Below are 12544 nucleotides of genomic sequence, written 5' to 3' on the forward strand. Positions count from 1 at the left end.
CCCGTGCTTTCCTTGCTCTCTTCCCCCGCGCCCCCCCTCCGCGCTCTCCCGCGCCCTCCTTCCCGCGTGTTTCTCTTCCTCCCCGCGCCCTGCGCCTCCCTTGCCGCTCTCCTCCCGCGTCTCCGCCGTTGGCCGCCCGCCCCCCCTTGTTTTGGCGGCCCCCCCCGCGCCGGGCGGCCGTCGCCCCGGCGCTGTGCCCTCCTGGCTTGTCCCCCGGCGCTGTGCGCTCCGCCGCCGCCCGTGTCGGCGGCCCTGGGCGTGCTTCGTGCGGGCTTTGTGCTCCCCGGCCCTCGCTCCCGGCTCCGTTTCTCCCGGCGTGTGGCCGCCGGGGGCCCGTCCCGCGGCGTCGTGCCCTCCTGGGCTCGTCCGGCGGCGCCGTGCCCCCCGCCGCCGGCCGTGTGGTGTCCCTGGGCGTGCTTCGTGCGGGGCTTGGTGCTCCCCGCCCTCGCTCCCGGCCTTCCTTGTCTCTTGGCCCCCCGCCGTGGTGGCTCTCGTGCCTTGCTCTTGGCGCTCCGCGCCCGTGGCGTCGGCGGCTTCCCCCCCCTCGCGCCCCCCTCTCCTTGTCTTGTGTTCTTTCCTGCTTTCTTTCCTTCCTGCTCTTTCCTTGCTCTCCCGCGCTCTCCTCCTGCCCCCTCTCCCCCCCCCTTTCTCTTTCTTTCTTTCCGCTGTGCCCCCTCCTCTCCCCTCTCGTTCCGCGTTTTGGTTTCTCTCTGCTTCGCCCTTGTTGTGCTGTGCGCCCCCGTTTGCCCGTCTCTTCCCCCCCCCCCCCCCCCTCTCGCCTTTCCCCTTCCCTCTTTTGGGCCCCCCCTTGGTCTCCGCGCCTGTCGCCTCTTTGCGTCGTTTCCCCCCCTTTGGTCTTCCCCCCGTTGCCTCCTTGGGTTCCCCTGTTTTTGCCTGCTCGGCCTGCTCCCTTCTCCCCGTGTGTGCTTGGCTTCCTCTTTCCTCTCTCTCCGTGCTGCTGCTGCCGCCCGCTTTCGCTCCCCCTCTCTTCTTCTCCCTTGCTCCCTTTGCTGCTTGGCCCGTTCGTCTGCCGGTCCCTTCTCGGCCTTTCCCCGCTGCCCTGTGGGCCGTTCTTTCCCCTGGCCCTCTCGCCCTCTTCCCCGTCCCTCCGGCGTTTGTTCTCTCCCCGGCTGCTCCCCCGTCCGTCCCCCCGCCTCCCCCGGCCTGGCCCTCGGCTGCTCGCCCGCGGCCTCCTCTTGCCCCTCTTGCCCCGGCTCTTCTCTTCCCCGCCGTTGCTGCTCCCCTCTTTCCGCCGCTCCGCCCGTGTGCTCCCTGCCCCCGCCCTCTGGGCCCCTCTCCTCCCGCTTGGCGCCGGCGCTGCCCCCGCCCCGCCCTCCGCTCCCCCTCGCCCTGCCGCCGTTTGCCGCTTTCCCCTGCTCTCCCCTGCCCGTGTTGCCGCCCTGGCCGCTCGCCTGCTCCCCGTTCTTGGCGCGCTTCGTGCTCTTGGCCCCCTCTTCGCCCCCCCGCCCTTCCTCTCCCCCTCCTCCGCGGCTTCCCCTCTGCCTGGGCTCTGCCGGTTCCGGCTCTGCGCGCTCCCCGCGCTCTCCGCCTGTTGTCCCCCGCCCCCTTCTTTCGTGCTCTCCCCGCCTCTGCGTTCGCCCTGCCGGCCCCGCTGCTGCTGTTCCTGCCGCTCGCCCTTCTGCTCTCCTGGCCGCCCCCCGTCCCCCTCCCGGTCCGTCGCCCCTCCTGTTGCTTTTCTGCCTGCCGCCCCGTTTGCTCTTTTTGTCCCCGCTTTCGCCCGGTTTCTGCGCCCCGGCGCCCCCCCCTTCTGCTCGTGGCCCCTTCGTCTCTCGCCTCCCCCGCCGCCCCCGTCGCCGCCCCCCGCTTTGTGCTCCCCTTGCCGCCCCCCGGCCCTTTTCCCCTCCCTTGTCCCTCTCCGCTCGTTCGCCCGTCTCCCGGCCCCCTGTTGCCTCTCCGCCGCCCCCTCCGCCCGCCCCGGTTCCCGCGCGCCCCCGCCCGCTCTCGTTCGCCCGCCCCCCCGCCCCTGCTGCTTCGGCGGCTTCCTCCTCCCGCGCTGCCCGTTCCTGTTCGGCTGCTGCTCCGGCGCTCGTCTGCCCGTCCCTTGCGTTGCGTCCCCGTGCCGCTTGTCTTCTGGCTCTTGCCGCCGCGGCCGCCGCGGTCCCCTCTCCTTCTTTCCCTTCTGTTCCTTCTTCTTTTTCTCGTGCCTCTCTTGCCCGTCTCCTGCGCGCCTGTCCCGCGCTTCTGCTCCCTCCTCCTCCCCTCCCGGCGCGCCCTCCTCTTCTCCTTCTTGCCCCGCCGCCCTGCCTCCCCCTTGCCCGCTGCTTTCCTTGCCGTGCGTCCCTTGCCGCCTGCCCCTCTTCCTCTTCCCGCCGCGTGTCCCGCCCGCGCGGTTCGCGCCCTCCCTTCGGGCCCCCTTGCTCCGTTCCCTCCTTCGTCCCCCTCCTGGCTCCCCTGGTGCGCCTGCCCCCGCCCTCCGGCGCTCGCCCCGGCCTCGGTTCTGCCTCCCCCTGTTCTCCCCCCCCTCCCCCTCTGCCTCCTTCTCCTCCTCCTTTCCCTCCTCCCGTTCCCGTGGTCCCCTTTGTTCCCGTCCGCCTCGCCCGCTGCGCCCCGGCCTTGGCTCTCCCTCCCCGCCCCGTTGCCTGTTGCCCGGCCGCCCCCCTCTCTCCTCGGCCCCGCCCCCCCCTTCTTCCCGCCCCGCTCTGCCCCCGCGTCCCGTGCCCCCCGCTTTCCTCGCCCGCGGGCCGCTTTTCTCGCCCTCGCGTTGGGCGCTTTTCTCCCCCTCCCCCGGCTTGGTTGTGTCCTCGCTGTCCTGCTTTTTCTCGCCCCCCGCCCCCTCCTCTTCCCCGGTGCCCCCCTCTCCCCCTGTTTTTCCCCCTCCGGCGCCCCCCCTGTTTTCCCCGTGCGTTCTGCTTCTCGTGTCTCCCCTGGTTCCCCCTCGCCTCCTCTTCCTTCCCTCCGCTCTCGGTGGGTTTGGTTCCCCCCCTCCCTCCCCGTCCCGGCCCCCCGCCCGTCTGGGTCCCTCCCGTTCCTTCCTCTTTTTTGCCGGCTGTTTGGTCCCTCGCTCGTGGTTGCTCCCGCCCCCTGCCTCGCCCTCCCTCCTCTCTCGTGCCTTTCCCCGCCCTCGCTGGCCCCCCCGTTCTCTTCGGCGGCCCTCCCCCTTCTGGCCTTCCCCCCGGCGTTGGCCCGCTCCCGCCCCCTGGTTTGCCGCTTGCCGCTGTTTCTTTCGTTGCCGGCTTGCCCTTTCCTTTGTTGCGCCCTCGTCCCTTTTGTGCTCCCGGCTCTCTTGTCGCCTTTTCTCCCGCTCCTTGCCTCCTCCCCCTGCGCTCCCCCTGCGCTTGTTCTCTCTGGCCCCCGGCGCCCGCCTCTGTCTGTTGTTGCTTGGCGTCCCCGCCCCGCTTCCGTGTGCTTCCTGGCCCGCCCTTCGCCTGCCGCTCCTTGGGCCTGGCCCGCCCGCTCCCCCCTTCCCCTTCCCGCCTCTCCTCCCTTGCCCCGCCGCCTCTCGTTGCCGGCTTGCCCGCTCTTCTCTTCCCGCCGGCCCCCGTGTGTGCTGCCTGCCCCGCGGCCCGCCCCTCCCCTCCTCCTTCCCCTCCCCGCCCCCGCGTCCCCGTCCCGCCCGCTCCGCTTCCTCCCTCTGGCCTTCTTTGGCCCGGTTGCTCCCCTCCGTGTCCGTGGTCCGCCCTCTCCTCTCGTTGTTGTTGCTGCTTTTTCCCGGTCCCCTTGGCCCGTGTTTCTCCCGCCGCCCCCTGCCGTTGCGCCCGTTCTCCCGCCGCTGTTGCCGCCCCTCCCCCCTGCGCCCGCCTTGCCCCTCTCCCCCTCCGCCCGGCTCGCGGCCCCGCGTTCGTGCCTGGCGTTCTCCCCGCTTTTTGCCCTTCCCCTGGCCTTTCTCCTCCCTTCTCTGCCGCCCGCCCCCCGCCCCCCCCGGTGTTGCCGCCCGCCGCCCCGGCCGCTCCCGCCGCCGCCCGCGTGCTGCTTCGTGCTGCCGGTCTCCCGCCCCGCTCTTGGGCGGCCGCTCTCCCCCCTGCTTGCTCCCGCCCCCTCGCCGCCTGCTCCCTCCGCCGTCCCCGCCGCCGCCCTCTGCGCTCTCTCCCGGGCGCCCCCCCCTCTTGGTTCTTTTCCTCTTTTTGGCTGCCCCTGTTTTCTTCCTCTTCCTGCTCCCTTGCCTCTCCCCGCTTTTGCTGCGCGTGCCGCTGCCGGCCTTTTTCTCGGCTCTTCCGCTCCCCGCCCGGCGTTCCGCGTTTTGCCTCCCCGCTCCCTGGTGGTTGCCGCCTCCCTCCCCGTGGTCTTTGCTGCCCCTCCCCGCTCCCCCTGCTGCCCTGGCCGCCGCCCTTCGCCCCCCTGGTCCCCCGTGTCCTCTTGCTTTTTGTGCTCCTCCTGCTCCGTGTGCCGCTGCTGTTTTGCCGGGCCTGGCTGCGTTGGCCCTTCCTTCTCTCGCCCCTCCCCTCCCTCCTCCCGCCGCCGTTGGCCCTTCTTTTCCCTCCTCCTTTTGGGCGGTGCTGCCTCCCGTGGGCCTGCGGCTGCCGTCCGCGTTGGTGCTCCCCTTCGTGCTCCCGTTGCCTGGTGCCGTTGGTCCTCCCTTTCCCGCCGCCTTCCTTGCTGGCCCTTCGCCCCCCCCTGCCCGTTCCCCCCCCTGGCTCCCCCCCGTCCCCTGCCCCCCTTTGCCCCCGCTTTCCGCTGGCTCCCCCTCCCCCTCCCGCCTTCCTTCTTGGGCCTCTTCCTGCCGGCGTGCCCCCCGCTCCTCTCCCCTGGCCGCCTTGTTCCCGTGTTCTCTCTCTCCGCTTGCCCCCCCGCCGTGGCCGCCGCTCTCCTGCTCCGGCTTGGCTCCCTGCTCTGCCCGCCGCGCTCGCTCCCTTCCCCGCCCTGCTGTTTGGGCCCTTGTTCCCCGCCCGGCGCCCCCCCCTGTTGTCGGCCCCCCCTGGGTCTTCCGGCCCCCCGCCCCCGCCGCCGGCGTGCTTGTTCGGCCTCCCGCCCGGCTCGTTGCCCCCGGCTCCTCTCCCGCCGCCGGCCTCGCTTTTGCTGCCCCTTTGCCCCGGTGCCCGCCTTGCCGCCCTCCGCCTTTTCCTCGCCTCCGCCGCCCCCCCCGCTTTCCCTGTTTCTCCCCTGGCCGTGCCCGCGCCTTCTTGCCTGGTCTCCTCGCCGCCGCCGTTTCTGTCGCCCCCCCCCCGGTTTTGCGGTCCCCGGCGCCGGTGCTCCCGTCTCCCCCTTCCCCGGCCTTGTCTGGGTTGCCCCCGCCCCTCGCGCTTGGTCTGCTCCTTTGTCCCTGTTCTTGCTCCGCTGTGGCTTCCCCCCCGGCCTTGTTGCCCCCCTCTCTTTCGCCTTCCCGCTGGTGCTCCTCTTTTCTTCGTGCCCCTCTCTGTTGCTGCTCTTCTTTTTGGCCGCCCTCCCCCTTCTTTGTGTGCGCCCTTTTCGCCGCTTCTGCCGCCTCCCTTCGCCCTGCGCCTGCTGGGTGCCTTGCCTTCCTTCTTGGGCTTCCCCGTCCCCCCCTGCCCGCCGGCGTCTTCCTCCCTCCCGCCCCGTCCCCCGCGCCTTGCTCCCGCCGTTTGGCCTTGCTGGCCCCTCCTCGCTCCCCTTCCCCTGCGCCCCTCCCTCCGGCTCGCCCCCGCTGCCGCTGGCCCGGCTGTCGCTCCCCCCCCTCTCGCGGCCTGCTTGGTTCTCTTCTCTCTCTTCCTGCCCGCCGGCCGGCCCTTTCTTCTGCTGTGGGCGTGTGTGCCGCTTCCCCGCCCCTCCTCCGCCCGCCCCCTCCCCGCCCCCCGCCGCTCCTCCGCTCTCTGCCCGGCCCCCTCCCTGTTGGCTTGTGGTCTCCCCCCGGTCCCGCTTTTCCTCTCCCGGGTTTTTCCGCTGCGGCTTTTGCCGGTTGCCCCTCGCCCGCCCCGCCCTTCCGGGCCCTGCCCGTTCTTGGGGGCCGGCTTGTTTCTTGGTTCCGCCCCCGCCCCCTTCCCTCGCCCCTCGTCCCGCCGCGGCCGCCTCTCTTGCTGCCGGCCGTTGTTGTGCGCCCCTTTTGTGGCTGCCGCCCCCTTGCCGGCTTCCGGCGTTCCTTGTGCTGCCGTTCGTCTTTCTTGTGCTCCTCCTCGTGCCCTCGCTCTCCCTCCCCCTCCGGTGCTTCCCTCCCGCCCCCCCTCTCGCCCTTCGCCCTCCTTTCCTCCGGGCTCCCGTTGCCCCGCCCCTCTGCCGCTCGCCTCTCTCCCTCCGGCCCCCCGTTGCTGCTCTTCTCCCGCCGCCTTTCTGCGCCCCGCGCTTTTCTCCCTTCCGGCCCGCGTTGGGCCTGCTCGCCCTGCGCTCCGTCTCCCTGGCCTTCCTCTCTCTCTTTCCCTTGCTCCTTGTGCTCCCCTCCCTTGTTTTCCGTGCCTCCCTTGTTTTCTGTGTTTCTCTGCCTCTGTTTCTTCGCCCTTTTTCTGTGCTCCCCTTGCCCTCTGTGTTCGGCCTTTCTTTGTGTCTTTGCCTGTGTTCTTTCCCGTGCGCTCCTCTGCCCTGCCCCTTCCTTTGCTCCCTGTGCCTTCGTGCTTTCTTTGCTCCTTTGTTTCCCTTGCCTGTTTTCCTGTGTTCCTCGTTTCTGCCGTCTGTGTTCCTGTTTCTGTCCTTCCCTCCTTTGTTTGCCTGCCCCCTTTGCTCTCCCCTGCTTTCCCGTGTTTCTTGCTCTTCTCTCTGTGCTCCTGTGCTTTCTCTGTGTTTTTCTGTGTTTTCTCTCTTTGTTCTCTGCCTCTGTTTTCGCCTCTGCGTCCGTTCCTCTTTTTGTTCGTTTCTCCCTCTTTTCGGCCTCTGCTTTGCTGTCCTTTCTCTCCGCTGTTTCTCCTTCTCCTTTGGCCTCTGTGTGTTCCTTTGTTCTTTCCCCCTTGTTTGTTTTGCTTGGCCTTGCCGTGTCTGTGTTTCCTCTCTTTGGTCTGTGTGCTTCTTCTTTGTGGCGTCCTTTTTGCTCCTCCCGCGCTGTTTGCGTGTGCTTCTTCTCTGTGGTCCCCGCTTTTGCGCCGGCCCTCCGGCGCTCCCGGCGGCCCTCCGCGTTTCCTTGGGTCTCCCCCCTCCCCCCCCTCCCCTCCTCCCTTTCTCCCCCTCCCCCCCCCCTCCCCATCCTCCTCTCCTCGCTCCCCTCATTTCCCCCCTTCTCTTCTCTCGTCTCTCCCCTTGGCCCCCCCCTCAACCTTCTCCTCCCCGCTTCCTCCTCTCCCTCGTCTCCCCCGCGCCTTCCCCCCCTCCCTCCCACTCTCCCTCTTCACCCCGTGTGCCCTCCCTCTCTTCTCCTGCGCCCGCGCCTCTCGCCCCTGACGAACGCCTTGCAGCTCTCCCTGCCCTCCCGTACCTCTCCCCGCCCGGCCCGCCGCCTCCCTCTCCCTCCGGCCTGCCCCGCTTCCCGTCTCCTGCCGCCTCTCTTTCTTGGGCGCCCCGCCGCGACCTCCTGTTTGATGGCCGACTTTTGTTGTTTGGACTTTTCCCTCTGGGCCGTGCCCGCTAGGTGTCCCGCGCGTCTCCGGCCCCCGAGCTCACGGCCGCCCCGTCCGCGCCTTGGGCCGCAGTTTCTCCCACTCACCCCGCCGGGCCCCCGCCCAGCCGGACCTCCCCGGCCCGGACGCCCACCCCTCTGGTTTTCCTTTCTCTTGCCGCCCACGGCGCCCGCCCCGGCGTCGCCCCCCTTCGCCGTTTTCCGCCTCACCTCGGCGTGCCCTGGCTTTCACTTCTGCCGCTGGTGCTCCGCCCCGTATGTGCCGCCCCCGACCAGCATGGCCGGTCTGCGCCTCCTTCCTGACCCTTCTCCCCCGTTGTTCCCCCTCTAATGTCTGCTAGCGCTTTGCCTCTGCGGCCCTTCCGCTCTCTCCCTCTTTACCCCTGCCTTTTGGCCCCGGTTCTCCCCCCCTCCTCCATGCTTTGCGGTTTTGCTGTGCTTCTCCACTCCTCCTCCCCCGCGCCTCTCCCGACCGTTTCCGCCCCCCTCTGCCCGTTCATTGCCCCTCTGGCCCCGGTAGCCATCCCTGCTCCTCCCTGTCCTCCTCCGGCCGCTGGCCCCTCCGCTCCCCGTTCCTGCCGTCTCTCTCGTCGGCCTTCACTAGGTTTTTTCACCTCCCCCCTCACTCCTCTTCACGTTCTCCCGGGTCGCTGTTCGCGCCAGGCCCCGTGCGTCCCGTGCTGCCTCTGGACGCCGGCTCTGTCGCTTCCCCCTCGGGGGGTATCGCCTCCCCTGCTGGCACTGCGCCTGGTTTCGTCTGCCTCCTCACCGCCGTGTTCTGTTCCCGGTCTCCTCTCTCTCTTCTCTCCCTTGCTCCTCACGACGGCGCACTCCCTCCACCTTTTCCTGGCTGTTTTTGCTCCTCCGGTTCATTCTCTTTGTCGCTTCTACTCCATGCCTCCTCCCCCCTGCCCCCTTCCTCCGGTCCTCGTCCGCTCCCCCGTTTCCTACGCGCCCGCTCCCCCCTCCTCTACTGCTCCGCCCCCCCACCGGGGGTGGGGGGGGCCAGCTGCCTGTCCGAACATTCCCCACTCTCATATCTCTCTCTCTCTCCTTCTCTCATCTCTCTCTCTCTACTCTCTCATCACTCTCTCTCTCATCTCTCTCCTCTCTCTCTCTCTCTCTCTCATATCTACTTCTCATATCTCTCTCTCTTCTGGCTCCCCCGGGATCCCCGCCGCCGCACGCATTCCGGGTCTGTTTGGCCCGCCGGCCCCTGCCTTCTGGCAACCTGCGTCCTTTTCGCCGACCAGTCCTTTTCCTTTCATGTTTTGTTTGGCTGCCCCCTGGCCCACACTGTCCTTTTGGTGTTTGGTTCCTGGTTCCCGCCCATCTGGGACCCCTGTCTTTGGTGTTTGGTTCCTTTTGCCCGCGCACTGCCCGCGACTGCCCCCACCCCTTATTTTTCTTCCTCCTTTTCCTCTTCTCCGTACCCCCTCCTCTACTTGTTTTCTTTTTGTGTGGTTGGGTTCTGCCTGCTCCAGCACTTTTGTCTTCCACCTTATCTGCCCCTCCACCTTTTGCTTAGTCTTTCCTTCTCCTGTCTACACATCTCTCTCTTTGGTCGTCCTCCCCTCTTGATCCCCGGCTTCTGCCCCTTTGCGCTCCCCTTTGATTCGACCACTCCTCCCCGGCACTCCGTCTCACGTGTTTGCCCCTTCCCTCCCCCACACGTAGTTCGGCGGCTCCCACTCTCACCACGTACTGCCGACTCGCCACCCCGCCCTATCTCCTTTCCTCCGTACCAGCCACTTACCTTTCTGCCCTCCCTTTTCTCTTTCACCACCTTCCTTCTCGCATTGGGCAACATTCGCGCCTGACCCGCTTCCTTTGTCACTCCGAGGTCGTCCCCATACCTTACCCTCGGTCTCTCACAATGCCCCCCATCCCCTCTGCCCCTACCCTCCGCCCCACCTAGACTTTTCCTCCATCCCCGGTCTTCCGCTTTCACTTGCCGTGGCCATGCACTCCCGCGCTGTTCCGCACTTGTCCTCCCCCTTCCCGTCACCGTGTCTTTCGCTTACCGCCCCGGCTCTTTGCGGCCGACGCCAGTTCGCTTGCCTGTTTTTCACCTTCCTCACTTTCTTCGCCTCCCTGTTCTCCGGCCGGGTTTCCTCACAATACTGTTCTCCCGGCCCATACTCTCCTCACGCGGCCCCTCTACATACTTCCCCACTTTGCCCCGCCTGTGGGCACACCCGTCCTCCCGGCCGCCCTCTCTAGCGGCCCGCCACCACTGGGCGCATCTCCTCCTCGCCCTCCTTCTTCCTATAGAGTATGCCCCCCTGTTTTCCTCCTTGGGGCGTTGCCTCTGCACACCCCCACCTGCGCTTCTTTTCTACATTACAACCCCTCTTCTTTCTCGCACTCGCCCTTCGTGCTTCCATCCCATCTTCCCGTTGCTACCCTCCCTACTCCGGGGCTTCCATCCCATGTGCCCACTTTTCCGTTGTCCCTCCCTCGCCCGCCCCCTCTGTTCTTTCCCTTCCGACCTCCTCCTCTCACGTGTTTCTTCCCTGTTGTTCCCGGTGGCTTTCTCCCACTGTTTGTGGTTCTGCCCTTCCCTTGTCGTCTCTGGTCGTTGCCACCCCTGCTATGCACTGACGCGGGCTTTCCCACTCTTCGTTGGCATTACTTACGGCTTCCTCGCCTCTTCCAGTGTCTCCTCTTTTTCCCACCTCCGACCAAAACTCCCTTGGCTTTTGTCCCCCGCCCTTGTTTCGACCGTTGGCCTTCCCTTTGCCCTTCTTCCTGTTGCTCCATCCTCCCATCCCAACACTACCCCACCCCTGTTCCCACTCCCCGACCCGCCTCCTCCCGTCCCACCTCCATCATCTCCCCTCCCAGTCTCCTCAAGTCGCCAGCCCCTCCGCCATGTTCACCCCCTCATACATCTTCTATCCCCCAGCCTCCTCACCTCCATCCCCATCAGCCGACATCAGACCACTACACTTCCTACTACCTCCAAGTCCTTCCCTCCTCGTTGTTTCTGCCCATCTCCTCCCTTTTTGTCTTACACCATTGGGCGCTCGCTTCTTGTCTTTCTTCTGTTGTGGGGTCACTGCGTTCCGGGTACCCCGTTCTCGTCCTCCACCCTCCACCTGTTGTTTGCTTCCCCCTCCTCGGCCTCACCAGCCCTCCCTAATAGGTTATGGCCTTCTCCACCACGCTTCAATCCCTCTCTCATTTGTGTCTGGTCACTCCCCCACCGGTTGCCGCCTCTTCCCCCACGGCCCGCGTTTCTTCCCCCTTCCCCACACCCCTGTCTCTCCCTACGATGTACCGTCCGCGCGCATGCCGCCGCTTGCCCCGTTTCTTATCTTCTTCTCGGGACGCTGCCGCCCTCACCTCATTTCCCATGGTATCTCCCCCCGGTCTGGCGTCCGTCTTCCCTTCCCTCTGCACTCTCCCGCCTACACCCCGATCCTCTTTCCGCTCCCACGTTTCCCTACTTTGCTTACTTCACTGCCCTACACCGCGCCACCCCAATGTAACACACCTTTGCTTCTCTACTTTTACATTTTCTCCCTTCTGGCATTTTCCCATTTACTTTGGCCGTGTGCGTGCCTCCATTCACGCCTCGCGACTAGCCTGATACACAACATACACACATATAACAACACACCCGTCAAAACAAAAAACTACGACCTCCCATCCGGCGCCCTCCCCGTGCCGCCGCCCACTCCCATGTTTGTGTTGATTCCCCCCTTCCGTCCGCGCCCGCCGCCCCCCCTCCCTTGTCACTTTTCATCGTGTTTGGTGCACGGCTTATATGTGGCTTGTTGGACAGGCGCTGCGCTGGTCGGTCTTTGTTGCTAGTTGACGAACAGGCGGTGCAAGGGACCGCCCCCGTGACAGGGCGCACGACCGCGTAGTCTTCGGATGTTGACTTGCCACCGCTGGCCCACTGACCTTCAGCCACACCACCCAAGGGGCCGTCACTTTTCCTGCTTTCCGCCCTTCTTTTCCCAGTGTGCACTCGACAACGTCCTTTTTCCTTTGCCTTTTTTCATTTCCGCCTTCCCCCACCCCACCACACCTTGGCACCCTGAACTTCCCGAACGTACATTTTCCGGGTTTTCCCCGCCCCTCCAGCGGAGACCGTGTCCGCCCTTTACCGCCGACACGCACATACTAGCCACGTGGCGAGTTGCCGTTGGACGCTTGGCTCCTTGCGACCCAGGGCGGCCTTCTCTCGTGTCTTGCCACGTGCCCCTCCCGCTGTCTACCCATTGCCCCAACAACCTGGCCCCCTGTCTCCTCATCGCCCTCTGAGGCTCTCTTTGCCGCCCCTCCCGAGACCCCGCGGTCTTCGCCCCGCCATTGGTGATCTCAACATCCGACGCCGCCTGGCCCCTGCCGACAGACGGCTGGGCACCTCCTTGCCCGACACTTATTCTCTCAGCCCACGATACTTCCGCCTCGCCAGTCAATTCGGGACTTCCCCTCCCACCTTGTGCAGCTGGCCTGCAGCAGCAGCCTGGCCTCTTTTCATCCTTCTTTGGCCCCGGTTGCCAGCACTCGCCGTGCTGTTGTCTGTCATTGGCGCAGCCCCGTTGATTCTGTCCTCTCTCTCTGCCCTCTCCTATTCTCGTCCGCTCACCCTCCCGACTCATGCTATCCGACATCTTGTTCTCAACTGATTTTATTCTCTCTAACTCTGCAACATTACTGGAGCAATCAAAATTCTTTGAAGACTCAGATTGAAACATCAGACAAGAGATCTTGACAAGGAGAAGTGACGAAAGGCTTACTTGATATGTCATTCAATAAGAAATGTTTACACACATCAAAATTAAGTGAGAGACAGGACACATGAAGATGAAACTGCAATGAACCTAAGTATATACAGCGAAACCTAGAAGTGTGAGATACTGTCAACGTATTTGGCGATCTACACATCAAGGCGATTCAAGCACAAGAAAGCCAGAATCAAGACAAAACTTGGAAGTTGAACATCGCAGTTACAGCCAAACCAGCTCGGACAACAGTACCAAACCGGTTTCCCATTGAACACATCTCCCACTAGTGGATGAATACTCAGTAGATGAGTTTGAGCAATAACTCATAGAAACTCAATTTGTACTAAATAATTCATATTTTTCCTTTTATACTCTTATTCACGTCACCCGGCACGTTCTGCTTTATACATCA

At 65.9% G+C, this 12544-nt stretch overlaps 1 protein-coding gene across 1 annotated transcript; it reads right to left on the reverse strand.

The window, feature by feature from the left end:
• Positions 1-5977: 5977 nt before the first annotated feature.
• LOC109179812 (octapeptide-repeat protein T2-like) lies at positions 5978-10153 on the reverse strand (the record flags this gene model as incomplete). Its single annotated transcript, XM_019329294.1, has 2 exons — positions 10030-10153; positions 5978-6879 (listed from the first exon to the last, which is right to left on the reverse strand). Coding segments are annotated over exons 1-2 (1026 nt in total), but the record flags the coding sequence as incomplete, so codon positions are not given.
• Between the last annotated feature and the right edge of the window lie 2391 nt (positions 10154-12544).

The sequence above is a fragment of the Ipomoea nil genome, unplaced genomic scaffold (assembly GCF_001879475.1).
Source record: "Ipomoea nil cultivar Tokyo-kokei standard unplaced genomic scaffold, Asagao_1.1 scaffold0184, whole genome shotgun sequence".
In the NCBI taxonomy this organism is placed as follows: Eukaryota; Viridiplantae; Streptophyta; class Magnoliopsida; order Solanales; family Convolvulaceae; genus Ipomoea; species Ipomoea nil.